Source organism: Sapajus apella, unplaced genomic scaffold (genome assembly GCF_009761245.1).
Source record: "Sapajus apella isolate SASKATOON/1434 unplaced genomic scaffold, GSC_monkey_1.0 scaffold64, whole genome shotgun sequence".
In the NCBI taxonomy this organism is placed as follows: Eukaryota; Metazoa; Chordata; class Mammalia; order Primates; family Cebidae; genus Sapajus; species Sapajus apella.
Window position 1 is genome coordinate 7995951 of NW_022437004.1, and position 18425 is coordinate 8014375.

Below are 18425 nucleotides of genomic sequence, written 5' to 3' on the forward strand. Positions count from 1 at the left end.
AAAAAAAAAAAAAAAAAAAAAAAAAAAAAAAAAAAAGAATTTAAAAAAATAAATAAATAAAATAAAAATAAAAATAAAAAAATAAAAAAAAATAAAAAAAATAAAAAAAATAAAAAGTAAGTATCTAAGTAAGTCCCCAGTCTGTAGAGGAGCTGTGCCTCAAAACTTGGTATAAATTCATCATTTAAAGCCTGAAAACTTTTCCCATTCAAAACTCTGTCAGCCTATTTCATAAAAAGGGAGGCTGTGTGTATGGTATGAGTAAGAGTACAGGTTTTAGAATCAGCAGTCCTAAGTTCAAATTCAGCCCATGCTACTTTTCAGCTGTGTGATCTTGGGCAGAGTACTTAACCTCTCAAAGCCTAGTTTTCATCTCTGTCAACTAGTTATAATACCTATGTCACAACAAGGTTGTTTTAAGGATCCTTGAGACACTGCATGAGCTAAGGTGTAATAAATGTTAATTGCTGCTATTGTTCTCCATCATGTATTAGAATCATGTTACCAAGCGTATGTTTGAACCCTACATCATCCACGTGTTGTTTCTCTGTGGAAATACCTGAACCCACCTGGAACGCTGGGGACCTGTGTCCCACCCTCCACCCCAGGCTGCACTCTCAGCTGTAGCACTGTGTTGCCGTCTTCCCCCCACCTCCCTACCCCAGCTCTCACTGGGAAACAGAAAGGGGAGCAAAGGGATGGGAATCCCGTGGAGGGGAGAAAAATCCCTGACCATGAGCTTCTAAGATGGAGAGTGCCTTGTAAGAATTTTTAAGATTTTAGCTCTTGCTTCACATACCAGAACAACAACAGCAAAAAGGATTTTTAGGACTCAAGAATAAAAGTAGCTCCTAGGAGAGAAAAACTAAGGATCTAAATAAATCTTGAATGTAAATTTGGAGTCACCAAATACAAATCTTAGACTCAGGCTCTTGTCCTCCTGAGTGTTGCTCCCAAGGGGGCTCTTGCCATTTCTGGGCATGGATTGTTTAGGGGGCATTTTCTCCTACACTCGTAGAGCCACTTAAAAGAAGACAGGAGGAGGGAGGGTGACTTAGATGTCCATGTGCTCCCATTTCATGTTGTGTTCATAATGCAGTGCCAAGAAACAGTCATTCCTGGTTGAAGTGCGTATGCATTCATTATTCTCAAAAGCAACTCAAGTGTCTGTCAGTGGTTGAATGGATGATGAAAATGTGATTTGTACATTACAATGAAATATTAAAAGGAAGGAAATTCAGACACATACTACAACATGGGTGAACCTTGAGGATATCATGCCAAGTAAAATAAACCAGTCACAAAAACACAAACATTGTATGATTCCACTTATGTCAGATATGTAAAGCAGTCAAATTCCTAGAAAGAGAAAGTAGAATGGAGATTGCCAAGGGCTGGAGGAAAGGCAGGTGGGAACTTCTTGTTTAATGGGTACAGATTTCAGTTTGGGAAAATGAGTTCTGCTAATGGATGATGCTGATGATAGCCCAACAACGTGAAAGTATTAATGTCACTGGACACTTAGAAAGGTTCAGATGGTGGCCGGGCATGGTGGCTCATGCCTGTAATCCCAGCACTTTGGGAGGCCGAGGCGGGCAGATCATGAGGTCAAAAGATCGAGACTATCCTAGCCAACATGGTGAAACCCCGTCTCTACTAAAAATACAAAAATTAGCTGGGTGTGGTGGCGTGCACCTGTAGTCTCAACTACTTGGGAGGCTGAGGCAGAAGAATTGCTTGAACCCGGGAGGCGGAGGTTGCAGTGAGCTGAGATCGCATCACTGCACTCCAGCCTGGTGCCTGGCGACAGACCAAGACTCTGTCTTAAAAAAAAAAAAAAAAAAAGGTTCAGATGGTAAATTTTATCTATATTTTAACATACTTTTTAAACTTTTTCAAAAATATATAGATTATACACCCAGGAAATCTGTTTCTCATCTCCTCTTGCACCATCTTTCTTCCATGCCCAATAGGAGGGGGAAACACCTTCTGGGACCCCTTCTCGAGGTCTCTCCCATGGAGGGCAGCCTATGGGGTCTTCCTCTGCCATTCCTGAGTTTTCAGAGCCTGGATAAGTGCTTGGGCAGGAGTCCGGAAGCTGTGGCTGCTAGTGCATAACCTGCTGATGGCACGTCCAGTTTCGTTCTTGTGCCCCCTCTACCCTGTCCCTGGGGAGCTGCGGTAGGGCTCTCCTGAGCCTCCTGGCTCTCAACTTGAGAGAAAAGGGGAAAGACAAGCCTTTAGTTCCCAGCCTCAGCCTCCTCCTTTCCACTTCTCACTTCCCTGTGTTCAGTTATTTTCTGAAGCATATTTGAACAGTCTTGGGTACAAATGTGTTCTCCATGGAGTCCATTGAATAGTGTGTGCATTGGCCTGATCTACCAGTTCACAGGCAGTTTAATCAATTGCTTCTCTTCCTCAGATTTTCTCAGGTAACTCCCCAGTGTTATCCCCTAGAAAACACTAAATCTGGAGAAACAAAGCTTTGTTACCATTTGTAGACAGTCTCCAAGCTGTACAGCCTCATGGATGACCACCAGTAAGCATGATAAATGTTCAATTATGCTGAAACATTTAATTATGAAACTGTGCCTGGGGGAACCCTGCATTTGATAGCATGTGGTTATTTTTAAGGCCCACAATTAAGCCCAGTGAGAGGCAGTGCTCTAACGCATTCTTCTGTTTCATCTGTCTCCTAGACACGTGTTCTTTATGAATTCCTGCAACCTGGAAGTCAAAGGTGTGCGGCTCGACCGCACAGCCCTCTGCGTATCCAGCTGCCCTGAAGAGCAGCTTGACTCCCTGGAAGAGGTCCAGCTCTTTGCAAACACCAGTGGTAGGCATTAAGACCTGCTTCAGTCTTTTCCCCATGGTGGAGTAAGCTGTGGGGACCCAGATGAGATAATTTATCCTGACTCTGCTTTCTCTGGAAAGCTGGAAGGTTTACTTCCTTGTGAGTGCTTCCTCTTGTGTGGAAAAGGCCGTAAGCATTTTCTCTTGAGCTGTTCAGGTTATTTTGGTTCTATCCAGATTTATCTGACTGTTCCATGTATGCTCCCTGCCACTTCAGGTGCATGGTTATCCATAGAGAGAAAGAGGAGACAGCCCACATTTGGGACCCAATGGCAGGGTCAGAAGAAAGTCAGGGAGCTCCAGGCACGTGGGCACATCCAGTCCTAGAGATGTATGTGCAGGCTGTGGGCTGAATTGCTGACAAGTAGGTCTTTTCATGAGATTATCAGGGCCAATAGATCCTTCCACTGAGCAGTCGGATATTGTAAGTTGTACCAAAAGCATTTGTATAACTAAAGTACCTTGTACTGGGTCCACTGTTCAGAATTTTATCTGCCGAAGAAATGGTTTGCCAGATTTTCAAAAATTATTTGCAAAGCCGGGTTTAAACTATCAACGTTCTACATCGTTTTCAAATATACTTCAGATTATTTTAGGACCAGTCATATAACTTTTAGTTTTGAATTTGGGATTTTGAAGAGAACGTAAGGGAGGCCCTCTCTAGACCTCAGATTATATGCCTATTCTTTTTGTGTTTCTGTCACCCATACACCTAGTAGTTGATTTTCTCCTTTCTGGTTTGGTAACATGACTGGTTTCCTTACTGACTCACCTGGGAGGATGGTATAATGTCTGTGTGTTCTGCTTCCAGGGTCCTTCCTGTGTGTTTATAGTTTGAATTCCTTCAACTACACCCACAGTCCAAAAGCAGACTCACTGTGCCCCAGGCTACCAGTTCCTCCAAGGTAAAAGCTTCTACACTTTTTGCTTAACCCTCAACAAAAGTTATTAGGTATTTGGTGTGCATCTGTTATGCTTCTAGGCATTATGGGAAGGAGATATCAGAAGAGCCCCTGCCTGCAGGGAGCTTGAAATCTATAGGAGGCCAGGGATAAAAGCATGGAGGGACTATTTGCAGCATGCCTCTGGACAGTGGATTAGTTATCAGGCTAAATAAGGAGAAAACTCAGCAAACAATAAAAATACACATAGTCTTCAAAGAACACTAGAGCTAGCAAGAAGTAACATGATTTATTACTAACAAGGTGATTTTATAAATTAGTGTGTATTTTTTTCTGCTCCAACTATTTATTGCAAAGTAACAGTCATTTACTTTTGCCCTTTTATGACAATCAGACTCGGTTAGTTTTTATTGCTCTAGGTATCTTCATAAGAAACAGACCAGATGGGCAAGGCCAATGATCACCACACCTTTCTTCTCAATGAAAACAGAAAGCATGGGTTCTTATCAAGAGTACACTTGGTGGGCTCCTTGCAAGGTTTTACTCACTCCATAAATTAGTGTACTACCTGGCATGTGGTAGGATGATTTAATTAAAACAAAGCATTATGCCAGTCCTCTAGGATGATGTTTTTTGAAGTCTGGATTGGAACTTACAATAAGGAATTTGTTACGTGCCAACTCCAGTACGCACATACCTTCATACATATTTATGTATATAAAACAAAACTAGAAATCTCACAAAACAAGATTTACCCTTATTACATATGACTCACACTGTTAGTTACTATTCTGTTGCCTTTTTTAAAAATCATGTATTTCATAGTCTTCTAACTGGTTGCGAGTGAAGCTAGAAAAATGCAGAAGTAGCAGGTGCTCACACAAACACAAAAAGACCTGAGGAAGTTTTAATCACATCGGAGACAGAAAATAGCCATTTTGTGATATTCTTTTCTGAAATAAATACTCCATGTTGTAATTGAAGGAGGAGAGAATTATTTGCTTAGGAGAATAGTCATTGCATTTTCTATAATATCTTATTTGTTTAATTCTGCTAATTGTAAGATATCATAAACACATCTCAATGAAACATACTGAACCCAGTTACAAAAAAACTACAATGTTTTAGTAGTAGATGCAAGGAAAATTATCTAGCACTTGGAGAGGATTTTTTTTAAGAACACAATTTGTAACTATATCTGCAGATAGTATTGAAAGAGAATGGAATTTTTAAGGTTGTAATTTAACCAGAGTTGGATAAACTCTCCTCTTACTATAAATGGGATGGCAACTGCAATTCCACAGGAAGCTTGTATCTTGATGCTTATGATGATAATTGCAAACATTTATTGAGCTTTTGATACTTTTCTAAGCCCTTAACACGAATTAACTTAATTTGGGCCTCAGAAAATGTCTACGTGGTAGGTATTGTTTTCATCCCTATCTTACAGCTGAGAAAACTGATGCAGAGAGAGGTTTAAGGTCATACACCCAGCAAATGGAAACGCTGGCATTCAAACTCAAGCAGCGTCTAAGTTTGAGTAAAGACTTGGTTTCATTTTGCCTGCTGAGTGGCCTTCCTAGACTCACATCAAGCTGGCAGAAAAAGTCCCATGCCATGTGTCATAACAGCACCATGTCTATGCTGGCCCTTTAGTCCTTTCCACCCTAAATGCAAATGTTTCCAATACTAACTTTTCAAGTAAAGACAAAACCCTTGACTGACTGGCCTTTCTTGGACACAGAGAGAAACAGCCTCAAGGGCTCCATTCCCTTTTCCTGCACAAGGAAGTGTTTGTGTAAGGTGAAAATGATCATATTTATCCTGGAAGAGCAGTGCCAGGATAGAAAAGCTGGAAAACCTGAGAAGGGTGGCTGTAGGGCCAAAGAACATTTTCTGAATACCTCTTTTTGACTGAACTGATTGTTTCTTCCTCCCCTGTTGATCATGTGAGGTATAACATACCCTTTTAGAGTAATGGCTGAATATCAAGAAGTTGGTGAATCTAGGTATGAGCTTTTAAGAGCAGTGAAAAAGCGCTGCAGAAGGCAACAAGCAAATAGATCTTTTTGCACTTTGGTGTTCGACATGGTAATGTATTTTGAGTCCCCCATGTATTCAGAATCTAAAAGGCGTGGATATCTTCCCCCTAGTAAATTCTAGTTCTCGCCTCCCACATAGATGCCAGTACATGTCACTGTGTGGTTTGCTCAGCCAAATTCCATATGCAGGGTAATCTAAATATACAGGCAGCTCTCCCAATGACTTCCTGTAAGTTTGAGTGGCTTTGCTAATGGGAAGAAGAAAAGCAGAAGTGGTGAAGAAACCTCAGGCCATGGTCTAAAGATGCATCCGTACGGGCCATGGGCCGGGCACAGTGGCTCAGGCCTATAATCCCAGCACTTTGGGAGGCTGAGGTGGGCAGATCACCTGAGGTCAGGAGTTTGAGACCAGCCTGGCCAACATGGTAAAACCCCATCTCTACTAAAAATATAAAAATTAGGTGAGTGTGGTGACAGGTGCCTGTAATCTCAGGCTGAGGCAGGAGAATCGCTTGAACCTAGGAGGTGGAGGTTGCAGCGAGCCAAGACGGCGCCATTGCACTCCAGCCTGGGCAACAAGAGCGAAACTCTGTCTTAAAAAAAAAAAACAAAAAAAAAAAAACAATGCATCTCTACCCCAGCTGATGAAATATTCTATATCTTGAAAGGAGTGGTAGTTGATAGATGTATATGTTTAACAAAGTCTCTAATTTTATGTTTAAGATCAGTGCATGTCACTATATATAAATTTTCCCTCAGTAAAAAAGAGGAATTCCTTACATTCTGAAGCATATTAAGTGAAAAAAAAAAAAAAAAAGCAAATAATAGAACAGTGTGTAGTGTACTGTCTTTAGCATAAAAAGTAGAAAATATAAATATTGTAAGTATATATAAATATAAATATATACAAACATATAAATATATACATATAGGTATATATTTGCTTGTATAACCATTACATCAAGCATGACTTACAGGATGTAGTCGGAAAACAATTTTTGCCTTTCTCTGTCTCTTTAAATTTATTCAGTGGGAATACTTTTTTTTTTTTTTTTCTGCTGAATAAAAACACAGGCAGTTCCCAAGGTTTCTCTGGTAACTTTTAGGTAATATGTACTGAGTCACTTTAAGTTGTAAGAGACACTTTTGAGTCAATAATGAAAACGTTCAGCCCAGACCAGGCACAGTGGCTCATGCCTGCAATCCCAACATTTTGGGAGTCCAGGGCTGAAGGATCACCTGAGTCCAGGAGTTCAAGACCAGCTGGACAACATAATGAAACCATGTCACTATAAAAAATTTAAAAATTAGATTGGTATAGGGGAACCTGCCTGTAGTCCTAGCTGAAGCTGGGGTGGGAGGATCTCTTGAGCCCAGGAGTTTGGGGTTGTAGTGAGCTGTGGTCACCCACTGCACTCTACTTTTGGTGACACAGCAAGACCCTGTGTCAAAAATTTTTTTAAAAAGTAAAAAATATTCAGCCCAATATGATAAACTTCTCACTTGATTAAAGGTTTAAACTTCCGCCCCTTGCACACTTCACCCAGGAGCGAGTGGGAAAGGCCACAGTCCTGGAAGGAGGCTGAAGTCAGCTGCTCCTCTCCTCTTCTATTTTTCCTCTTCCAGCTTGCTAAAACAGGTTTTGTCTAAGGGACTGGCGCAGCAAAAATGAAGAGAAGGAAAGGGTAACAGGAGTACATTTACTTGTCTGATACTATCACCAGCATTCTCTGGGCTTGGGAGATGTCCCGGCCAGCTTTCTCTTACGGGCATGTTTTGGGTTCTTTGGGGCTCTTTCAGCTGCAGTGCCTTCCACGTAGTCTAATGCATCTCTACTCTGGCTGGTCATGTGAGAAGCCTTCCTCAGTCCTGAGGCATTAATTAGCCAGCTCAAAGAGCAGCCACCTCCAGCTCCTTCTGCCAAGGTCCCCACAGCCTTCTACATGGCTGTCTTAGACACGGTCAATGGCAGTCACTGGGACGTGTGCACATGTGACCCACAACTGGACCTCAGGAAGCCCTCTTCACCCTTTGCCCTGACAAATGCCCTGGGGGCTCTTAAGTCCCCAACTGTAACTCTCTGCTCTGCTGTTAAAGCCGCTCACTCTCCAGATTTCTTGGGGTGGCTCAGACCTTAAGCCAGGTGATTCCCTAGGCTATGTTTTCCATGAAACCCTTCTCATCTGACTTGGGAATAGTACCCCTCAGCCTCTTCTCTTTGGGGATGGGGATGGAGTCACATGACAAGTCTAGTTAAAAAAAAATTCAGCTCTTCAAAGTTGCTCTTCCAAAGACTCTCTGCACTTGTCATCACCTATGCAGAGTGGATTTTACTATATACAAATAAAAATTAAAATCAAGATGTCAGGAGATCTTAGGATAAAGTGTAGCGGGTGACAAATTAAATTACAAATAAGGAGCTGATGAGTGTAACTTTGGAAAACAGCTTCGTGACTAGATACTGTAAGCTATAGAGAAAAGGAGCTATACATAGATGCTGTGCTCCAGATAGTCCGTTTGTTTACTGCATGGGTACTGGTTAACAATTGTTTGTTTGTTTTTTCATTTTTTTCATTTTTTAAACATTCCCTAAACAATACGGTAGAATGATTAGCAATTCTGAAGCTACATACTAGGATTGATTATAAGGCCTAGAATCAGTAACACCAAACCATACCCAGTACCCAGATCATGGTGTCTAATTATTGGTCTTCAAGGGTTCTTTGGAGAAATGGCAGGTTCTAGGACTTGAATAAGGAGAATACCAACTACGCCTGGTATCATCATTCTGTAGCATCGGAAAGTAAGGAAGTGCTCAAGAAAGAAAAATAAAGAATGAGTCATGTCAAAAGGACGCAGATGCCTCATAGTGGCCAAAGCTGGAATAGATTGAGTAATACAATTGTAGATTATAACACAAAGAAAAGAATAAACATCCATGAGGCCATACTGACATAAATAAATAATTGAATAAACAAATAAAAGGGGGAAAGGGATAAATTTTTTTTTTTGAAACAGAGCCTCTCTCTGCCATCCAGGCTAGAGTGCAGTGGTACGATCTCAGCTCACTGCAACCTCTGCCTCCCAGGTTCAAGCGATTTTCCTGCCTCAGCCTCTCGAGTAACTGGGATTACAGGTGCCTGCCACCACACACGGCTAAGTTTTATATTTTTAGCAGAGACAGGGTTTCGCCATGTTGGCCAGGCTGATCTCGAACTCCTGATCTCAAATGATCTACCTGCCTTGGCCTCCCAAAGTGCTGGAATTACAGGCATGAGCCACTGTGCCCAGTGAAAGGGATAAATTTTAACAGAAGAATCCCAAATAATATATGTAGATACTTCTTCCTCTGGGAGGTGGAATTCGCCTCTCTTTGAGAGTGGGCTAGGCTTAGTAACTCATTTCCAAAGAATAGAGAGGGAAAACAGAAAAATAGCAATTTTACCTGGAGAAACCCGGCAGGTACCACCTTAGCCAGGTGATCAAGGTTAATTTCACCAGTGCTGTCCTGTTCCCTGGTGTGATTCTATGAGAAAGGCACTTCACCTCTGTGGCAGTCTCCCAGAAACCTGTTAACCGTAATCTAATCAGGAGAAAACATGAGAGAAATTCTACAAATGAAGGGACATTTTACAAAATGCATTTCAGAAATGTCAACATCACGAGAAACAAGGAAAAACTAAGAAACTTGTCACAGGTCAGGCACAGTGGCTCACATCTGTAATTCCAACACTTTGGGAGGCAGAGGTGGGGGGAGGGATTGAGCCCAGGAGTTCAGGTCAGTTTGGGCAACACAGTGAGACTGTCTCTACAAAAAATATGAACTGTCATGACCAAAGAGAAGACATGCCAATTAAATGCCATGTGCTATCCTGAATTAGATCCTGGAATAGAAAAAGGATGTTATGGTGAAATCAAAATAAAGGCTATAGTTTAGTGCCAATGTTAAATCTTAATTTTCACAAATATACTGTGGTTATGTAAGATGTTCACATTAGGAGAAGGCGAGTGAAGCATACACAGGAACTCTCTACATTGTGACCATTTTTTTGTAACTCTAAAATTATTCAGAAATTAAAAGTATATTTTTTAAAATGCTCTTCTTATCAACTTCCAACTCTTTCATGCTCTCAGTATGGGTGCGGGTTCAAGAATAATCTACCCACTTTTCTTCCACCTCTTTTTTTGGCAAGCCCTGAATGGTGGGATCTGGCATCTCATCTTGGAGTATAATTTTTATTATCTTTGAGCTCAGCTGCAAGTTTCATTTAAATTTCCTATGATATTTACATATGCTTTAAAAAATAAAAGCCTCTAGAATGGTTTGCAAGAAACCAAAAACAATGGGTGCCTGTGAGGAACTGTACTTCAGCAGCTCAGTGACAAGGAAAGGCAATTTCTTGCAGTTTGGTCTCTTGTACCTTTTGGAATTTAAGCTATGTAAATGTACTACCCCTTCAAAAATATAATTAAAAAAAATACCCTTCATGTTACTCTTCGCTTAAATCACTATCCAGTGACTCAGGAACTATTTCTGTCATATTGAGACTTCTGGAGTAAGATTCTTCCACATGTTCTATGTTGTGCTTCATAAGAAGTTTGGGTTGCTGGGTGCGGTGGCTCACACCTGTAATCCCAGCACTTTGGGAGGCGGAGGCAGACGGATCACGAGGTCAGGAATTCGAGACCAGCCTGGCCAACATAGTGAAACCCTATCTCTTCTAAAAATACAAAAAATTAGCTAGGCGTGGTGGCGGGTGCCTGTAATCCCAGCTACTCGGGAGGCTGAAGCAGGAGAATTGCTTGAACCCAGTAGGCGGAGGTTGCGACAGTCTGGGTGACAGTGTGAGACTCCAACTCAGAAAAAAGAAAAATAAACGTTTGGGAAGTCGTTCTTTTATTCAGGTCAATGAAATCTTGTTTAAATTTGGGTTCTCGTTCGTTTCATTCTCATACATTGCACAGAATGACTGGTGACTGGGTTTTGAACAAGTTTTTAGATAATTTGATACTTTTTGGTTGGGATTATTTCCATCATTTGGGGTTCATGGAAATGAAGAAGAGCAGGACCCTGTGAAGGTATCAGTGGCTTCATGAAGATTCATTGGAATGCATATTCCTAGGCATTTTTACATTTCAGGAAGGGCCTTAAAAAAGGTCAACTTTCTCATCTACCCACGGCAGTTAACTGCAGCATCAATCATACATTTGGTATTTATTTATTTATTAAGCATCCAGTGTTCATAGCAAGGCTCTCAAACCTCATATGCCTTCCTAAACAGGACAGAATTAAGCTAATAGTGTCATTAACACACCTTCTGTCTGATCCAGTTCACATCCCTAATAGTTTCTTACAGAAATAAAATTCCTTTGTTGGAGTTGGTAGTTTGTGTCTAAGAAGGGCTAAGACAGGAGAGTAAAAAATGTGGTTCCCACCGGGCACGGTGACTCACGCCTATAATCCCAATGCTTTGGGACATGAAGGTGAGTGGGTCACTTGAGCTTATGTTGCCCAGCCTGGGCAACATGGCGAAACTCTGCCTCTACAAAAAAATGCAAAAATTAGCTGGGCATCATGGCACTTGCCGGTGGTTTCAGCTACTCAGGAGGCTGAGGTAGAAGAATAGCTTGAACCCTGGAGGCGGAGGTGGCAGTGACGCATGATCGAGCCACTGTACTCCAGGTTGGGCGACAGAGCCAGACCCTGTCTCAAAAAAAAAAAGGTTCCCCATAAAGAAAATGTAGTATGTGTACACATACCACAGAGTAAAGAAAATGTAGTATGTGTACACATACCACAGAGTAGTATTTAGCCTTTAAAAAAAGAAAAGAGAGGCCGGGCGCGGTGGCTCAAGCCTGTAATCCCAGCACTTTGGGAGGCCGAGGCGGGTGGATCACGAGGTCAAGAGATCGAGACCATCCTGGTCAACACGGTGAAACCCCGTCTCTACTAAAGCTACAAAAAATTAGCTGGGCATGGTGGCGCGTGCCTGTAATCCCAGCTACTCAGGAGGCTGAGGCAGGAGAATTGCCTGAACCCAGGAGGCGGAGGTTGCAGTGAGCCGAGATTGCGCCATTGCACTCCAGCCTGGGAAACAAGAGCGAAACTCCGTCTCAAAAAAAAAAAAAAAAAAAAGAAAAGAGAGACCCTGCAATTTGCAACCACGTGGATAAACCAGAGGATATTATGTTAAGTGAAATAAACCAGGAACACAAGGGCAAATCTCATGCATGATCCCACTTGTATGTGGAATCTAAAAAAGTCAAATTCATGGAAACAGAGAATAGAATGGTGGTTATCAGGGGTGAGGGCAGGGGAAATGAGAGATGTTGGTCAAAGGATACAGTGGATGAATAAATTCTGGCTATTAAAAGTAGAGCATTATTATCTCATGAACCACCATCATATATGCAGTCCACATGTACCTAAAAAATAATACTGTGCTGTATGTTTGATATTTGCTACAACAGTAGATCTCCAGTGTTCTCAAAATATAACTATGGGAATTGATGGATACGTGTATTAGCTTAACTGTTGATCATTTCACGAAGTTTATGTATATCAAAACATCACATTGTATACCTTAAATATATGCCATTTTAATTCTTTAAAATGTTGCTCCCCAAGTTTAGGTTTTTGGTTTCTATGGGTTCCCATAATCAACTTCCTATTCAGAACATCAACTAATCAGTGTAGCAGAGCATACCTGCCTGGCTTTCTAAGGTGTGCTCTGCAAATGGGATGCTGGGCCCCCCTCTATTACTGCAGTTCTTAAACTTTTTTGGTAGTTGAGAATGTTAAATAAACATCTCTTAAACATAAATAGTAAATTAACATTTTTGCCATCTATTTTTTTTTTTAGCAAGTCATTTCCCTTGTTTAACCGATGCATCCCTCAAACGCCTGAGTGCTACTCCCTGTTTGCATCTGTTTTGATAAATGATGTTGACACCCTCCACCGAATTCTAAGTGGAATCATGTCGGGAAGAGACACAGTCCTTGGCCTGTGTGTCCTCGCATTAGGTAATTCTCAGTTAAGTTAATCTTAGTCATTGTTAATGGAGTGCCAAAGTTCCTAGCACTTACGTACATGGTATAATGAAAATTAGCCTCTTGACTTAAATATAAAACTTGTATTTTCTTTATAGATATTTTCAGTATTTCAGATTTAAGTGGGATGAGGGCAATAAGAATAGAGGAACAGCTGGCCCTCTGGCAGAAAGCCTCAATGGATGGGATTGCCTTATATACTGACCATGTCCTAGTGTCTGTTTCTCACTGGGGATGAGTGTATAAAGCAGATCACCAATTTGTGGATGGGCCATGAAAAATACAACTGTCAGGGCAACCAGAAACCATGTCTTCTGGCCACACATGCCTCCACCTGTAGGTGAGCCAGAGCAGAAGGCTGCTTAGTGAGCAGGGCGAGGACATGTGTGCATCCATGTTAAGTGGAGTCAGACTGCAGGGGTCTGCTGTATCCCACTCCTTTAAGGGACATACCTGCTTTGGGTTGTAGACAGGTCAAGGCCTTGAGCCTTCTCTGGGCATTTCTGGAAGCAGCTACCCACTCTTGACCTTTTGACTTCCCATTTTCTGTGTTTCAGTTGGCTGAAATCAAGAACCAACTTTCTCTTTGAACAGGTTAATACACCCTGCTCCTTTAGACAGTGGTAAGAGCCTGTTGTCACCTTGCTTTCTAATGGCAGCTCCCTGACCTCTTGGTTGAGAGAAACTCTTTGGTCAGACATTAACATATTTCTAACAGTTAACAGATTGAGTTTCCACAGTTTCATTGCTAAAAGCTTCCTAATTCCTGAATGCTTGGGAATACTTAACTAGTCACCATCATGACTTTCAGACTTCTTATTTAGGCTGAAAATGACTTCAAATGACTCAGACAGGATTCTTTGACTCCCAAATACTGGCTTGGTTACAATACATAACAAAAAACCCTCAGGTTACTCCTGATACCTTATATGATGACCTAATGTCCCTGTGAGGACATTGCCATGTACTTATTAGATTCATAATGGAACAGCTGTTGTTTACTGAGCATTTACCATGTGCTTGGCATTGTACTTATTCTTCACTCATTAAAACCTCATCAGAATCCCTTTACCACTCGTATGAGGGGAAACTGAGGCTAAGAGAGGTTCAGGACTTGGCCAGTGTTACACACCTAGTAGAAGAGGTGGCAGAACTAAGACTCGAACCCAGATCTGTGTAATCCCAAAACCCACCTTACTAACCATAATGCCAAGATATCTAGATGGTCCTGATTTCCTATGTCGAAAAAATACATACAGCTTACTTCATGGTTAGGATCTTAAATTCTTCATTTTAAAGACATTATTAGTCTTTCATATTTAATGAGAGTACCTTAGAACATGTAAAGTTAGAAGTTTACATAAGCCCAGTTTGAAGTCAAAAGAGTTAAATGTGATAAGAATTTTAAATGGTTCCTTTGGACTTGTTAGAAAAAAAGATTCGAGCATTTGAGAATAAGATGGCTAATTTTTTTTTCTTTTTTTTTTTTTTTTTAATTGAGATGAAGTCTTACTTTGTTGCCCAGGCTGGAGTGCAGTGGCGCAATCTCGGCTAACTGCCAACCTCTGCCACTCGGGTTCAAGTGATTCTCGTGCCTCAGCCTCCTGAGTAGCTGGGATTACAGGTGCCTGCTACCACACCTGGCTAATTTTTTTTGTATTTTTAGTAGAGATGGGGTTTCACCATATTGGGCCAGGCTGTTCTCAAACTCCTAACCTCAGGTGATCCACTCACCTTGGCTTCCCAAAATGCTGGGATTACAGATGTGAGCCATCATGCCCAGCCAAAAACAAAATTTCTTTTTTAAGAAGAATACTAGCATTTCCAGAGACCGGCTTATGGCACGACTGCATGGTATGTCAGAGACTGCCCCATGTATAACTTGTTATTTCTATTTGGTGTTTAGTAGATATCCTGAGATATTTAGAGATTGAATAAAATCCTAGCCATCACTGTTCTGGAGGGTTTAGTCATCCCAGTGCTACCATCATCGCCTCTACCCTTTGTTGCTATTGAGGTTTATGTGTTGCTTAATTTTTCAGCCTTGTCTTTGGCCGTGATGTTTACCTTCAGATTCATCACCACCCTCCTGGTTCACATTTTCATTTCGTTGATTATATTGGGATTATCATGTAAGTATTTCTCTACTTGACTGATTTCTTTTCAATTAAATGGAAAGACTTTCCATTAAGTATAGAACGTAAAAGTTGGCATTTTTAAGCTACCTGGAATCTTAAAGATCTAGCCCGTCACTTTACAAATGAGGAGACTCAGGCCCAGGGAGGATGGCAGGGGGTTGCTATGTCTCACAGACAGTGCAAAGTTAATGACCAATCTTGTTTGTTTGTTTGCTCGCTCACTGTCTTTCTTTCTTTCTCTCTCTCTTTCTTTCTTTCTCTTTCTTTTTCTTTTCTTTCCTTTCTTTCTCTCTTTTTTTTTTTTTTTTTTTTTTTTTTTGTGAGGCAGGCTCTCACTTTGTTGCCCAGACTGGAGTGCAGTGGCGCAAACATGGCTCACTGCAGCCTCAACCTCCTGGGCTCAAGCGATCCTCCTGTCTCAGCCCCCAGTTAGCGGGGACTACAGGCACATGCCACTACACCCAGCTAATTTTTGTGTTTTTTATAGAGACAGGGTTTTACCATGTTGCCCAGGCTGGTCTCCTGAGCTCAAGCAATTCACCCACCTTGGCCTCCCAAAGTGCTGGGATTACAGGCATGAGTCACCATGTCCAGCCAAATCTGTTATTTCTTCTGCTATGCTGCCCCTGAAATGAGCTTGCCAATAGCGTGATCCTGTATCCATAACATTAAAAGAGAATTCCAGCACCCATTAGGAGCATTTTAAAGGATTTCTTCTGAACAGGCACCTCACCCATTGGCACGTGGGTGCCCACAGTTGTCATGCAAAGGCTCTGTCCGGCCGGAAGACACACAGGCCCGCGCAGAAGCAGAGTCCTGGAGACCCTGTACTGTGCCCATATTTCCCTTCTGGTTGCTGGATTGTGAATCTCACCAACAGTTGTTGGGAGAGAGGTTCGAGGGACAAGGACACGCAGGAGGCTCAAGGCAGCAGCCATTTACATATCGGTATGGGGTACAGTCATGTGTCACTTAACGAGGGGAGGAATGCGTTCTGAGAAACACGTTTCTCGGCGATTTCCTCACTGTGTGAACGTCATAGAGTGTACTTACACAAACCTGGATGGTTGAGCCTGCTACACACCCAGGCTACATCGTATAACCCATGACTCCTAGGCTACACACCTGTGCAGCATTCTATTGTACAGAATACTGTTGGCAGCTGAAACAGAATGATCAGTACTTGTGTATCTAAACACAGAAAAGTACAACATATTATTATCTCATGGACCACCATCATAGCTGCAGTCCGCTGTTGATCAAAATGTCATCATGTAGCGGATGAGTATATTTTGATTTTTAAAAACTGATGTGATTGTAATATTTCATGCCCCTGAGACATCAGCTCTGCCTTCAGCAACTCAGAACCCTGTAGCCCTGTTGGAGGACAGGTACAGTGACTGCTGAGGGACGTTTCTCCCCGTCCACTCCAGCCTTCCTATAGTTACTGTGGATATGGCATAAGGTGGTATTTTATACCTAAAAGTGGAGTACTTACAATGTTAGGGCATCTTCAAAGTGAGCCTCTGACTTCTGTGATTCCCACAGGCCATGTAAATTTGCCCGGTTTTGTGGGTGAGCAGCCAACATCCAGGCTCCCGCAGGAGTTATCTCCAGCAGAACTTGCCTCACACATTTAGACACTGGGCTCTAGCATTGCCCCTCTCACCATCCTGTCCATGGGGTTTTCCTCCTGCTCATGTCCAGACTCGACCTGTGGGCTAGGCGCCTGTGTTCTGGGGTCACCTCCCTGGGTCTCCCAAAGCAAGCATCATGCCAGGACTGGTGGGTCCTCTGTGGGTTGCCCTGGCTCTGCCCAGCTTCTCCAGAGGGCAGCAGCTGCCTGTAGGACCTGGGGATTTGGGACCCACTGCCGGAGCAGCACCACGTGGCCAGTGGGCAGTGGCTAGACTTCCCTGTGTGATTCTGTGTGATGGGGAATGGTTATCTCATGGTGGGTGCCCTGAGCTCTGCTACTGTTCTCTTTCCTAGTTGTCTGCGGTGTCTTGTGGTGGCTGTATTATGACTATACCAATGACCTCAGCATAGAATTGGACACAGAAAGGGAAAATATGAAGTGTGTGCTGGGGTTTGCTATTGTATCTACAGTCATCACGGTAAGAAACACTCTTCTAGCTGTAGGTCAGATAGCCAGCCAGAACTCTGAAATTCAAATCATTGAATTCTAGCCAAAAACAACTAGAATTTGTTTTTCTTTTGATTCAGAAAGCGTGTTCTTTGGATTTGAGATACCTGTATAGGAATAAATCAAAACCCTCCAAAAATGGGAAAAGGTTTTAGTTCTTCCCAAGTCATTCCTGCCACCTCCCAGAGATTGCTCTGTTATACTTGCTGTGCGCTGTTCTCGGTCCCGAGGGGCTACAAGGTGGGCATGGTGGGTGGGTGACGGCAGGCGGTTCCCATTCCCTGTTTGTGAGGAGCGGCTCCCCTTTGCCAGCGTATGCTCAGCTCTCAAGGGTGCCAGCTCCCGCTGCCCTCTAGCATGCAGACTTGCTGGCCACTGGGTTATTTTGGTTTTCAGAGAACCTGCTGCTTCCTTAGTGAACTTCTAGTTGAAAACAGGCCAACTTAGAATAATGAGGCAGCAGATATTAGTTACTGGGGGAGGGTGGTTGACAACCAAATGTCATTCAGGACTCTCTCCAGGGACTGTTAGGAAGGCTAGAATCACAAGGCCCTGGGGCAAGGGACCCCGCACTGGCTGCAGGTCGCCCAGAGTCGTCCTTGCTGGTGTGTTGGTTACCGATTGTTCTGTGGAGCAGCTGCAGCCAGGGTTTTCCAGAAGCCCACTGAATCTTGCAGAAAATGCAGATTCTCACACAAACTCAATCCTCTCATAGGAAATCTTTCTATTCCCATGTTTGGTAGTTTTTCACATTTTCTCCTTTCTGTGGTGAGGTTTTAGGTTTGTGATCTTCACATAAATTGTGCCAGGGAGCAAGGGTACAATAAAGTAAAGCACCTGTTTGTTCTTGCCTCAGGCAGGAACCAGGCCGGACACTCAGCAGAGTCTGCAAAGGAGGCTGGTGATGAAAGGGCTCCCCCATGCCCCAGGCTGGGTGTAGGGGAAGAAGAGCAGGGCTGGGAGCTGGGGAGGGCCCAGTTCCTCCATCTGCTCTCCACAGGGCTCCCTTTGTGTTTGCACACTGCACCATTTATGCCACCCAGATCCCAGCGTCAGGGTAAAGTTAAGAAGAGGGGAGGCCGTGGGAACAGAGAGACTGTTTTCACTTGTGTTCGTCAGTTCTGCACAGGGGCTACTCCAGAAGGCAGAATTAAGTCCCAGTTCACCTCCCATTCATTTGTCATGAGTTCTTACCAATTCCCAGTTGCTGGATGAACTAGTTTGACTCATTTTCAGAACTCACAGGCGTTCCCCCTCAGCCTCTATAACTGAAGGGTCTCCTCTGGGTATCTA

General features: G+C 42.7%; 1 protein-coding gene across 4 annotated transcripts in view; it reads left to right on the top strand.

Annotated features, from left to right (window-relative positions):
* The window catches only part of SLC44A3 (solute carrier family 44 member 3), a 72217-nt gene that overhangs the window by 4718 nt on the left and 49074 nt on the right, over nt 1-18425 (top strand). For all 4 annotated transcript variants that reach the window (XM_032247928.1, XM_032247929.1, XM_032247930.1 and 1 more), the window contains exons 4-8: nt 2700-2836; nt 3665-3758; nt 12661-12821; nt 14891-14980; nt 16979-17103. In XM_032247928.1, coding sequence (XP_032103819.1) covers nt 2700-2836; nt 3665-3758; nt 12661-12821; nt 14891-14980; nt 16979-17103 — 607 coding nt within the window. The remainder of the gene's footprint in view (nt 1-2699; nt 2837-3664; nt 3759-12660; nt 12822-14890; nt 14981-16978; nt 17104-18425) is intronic.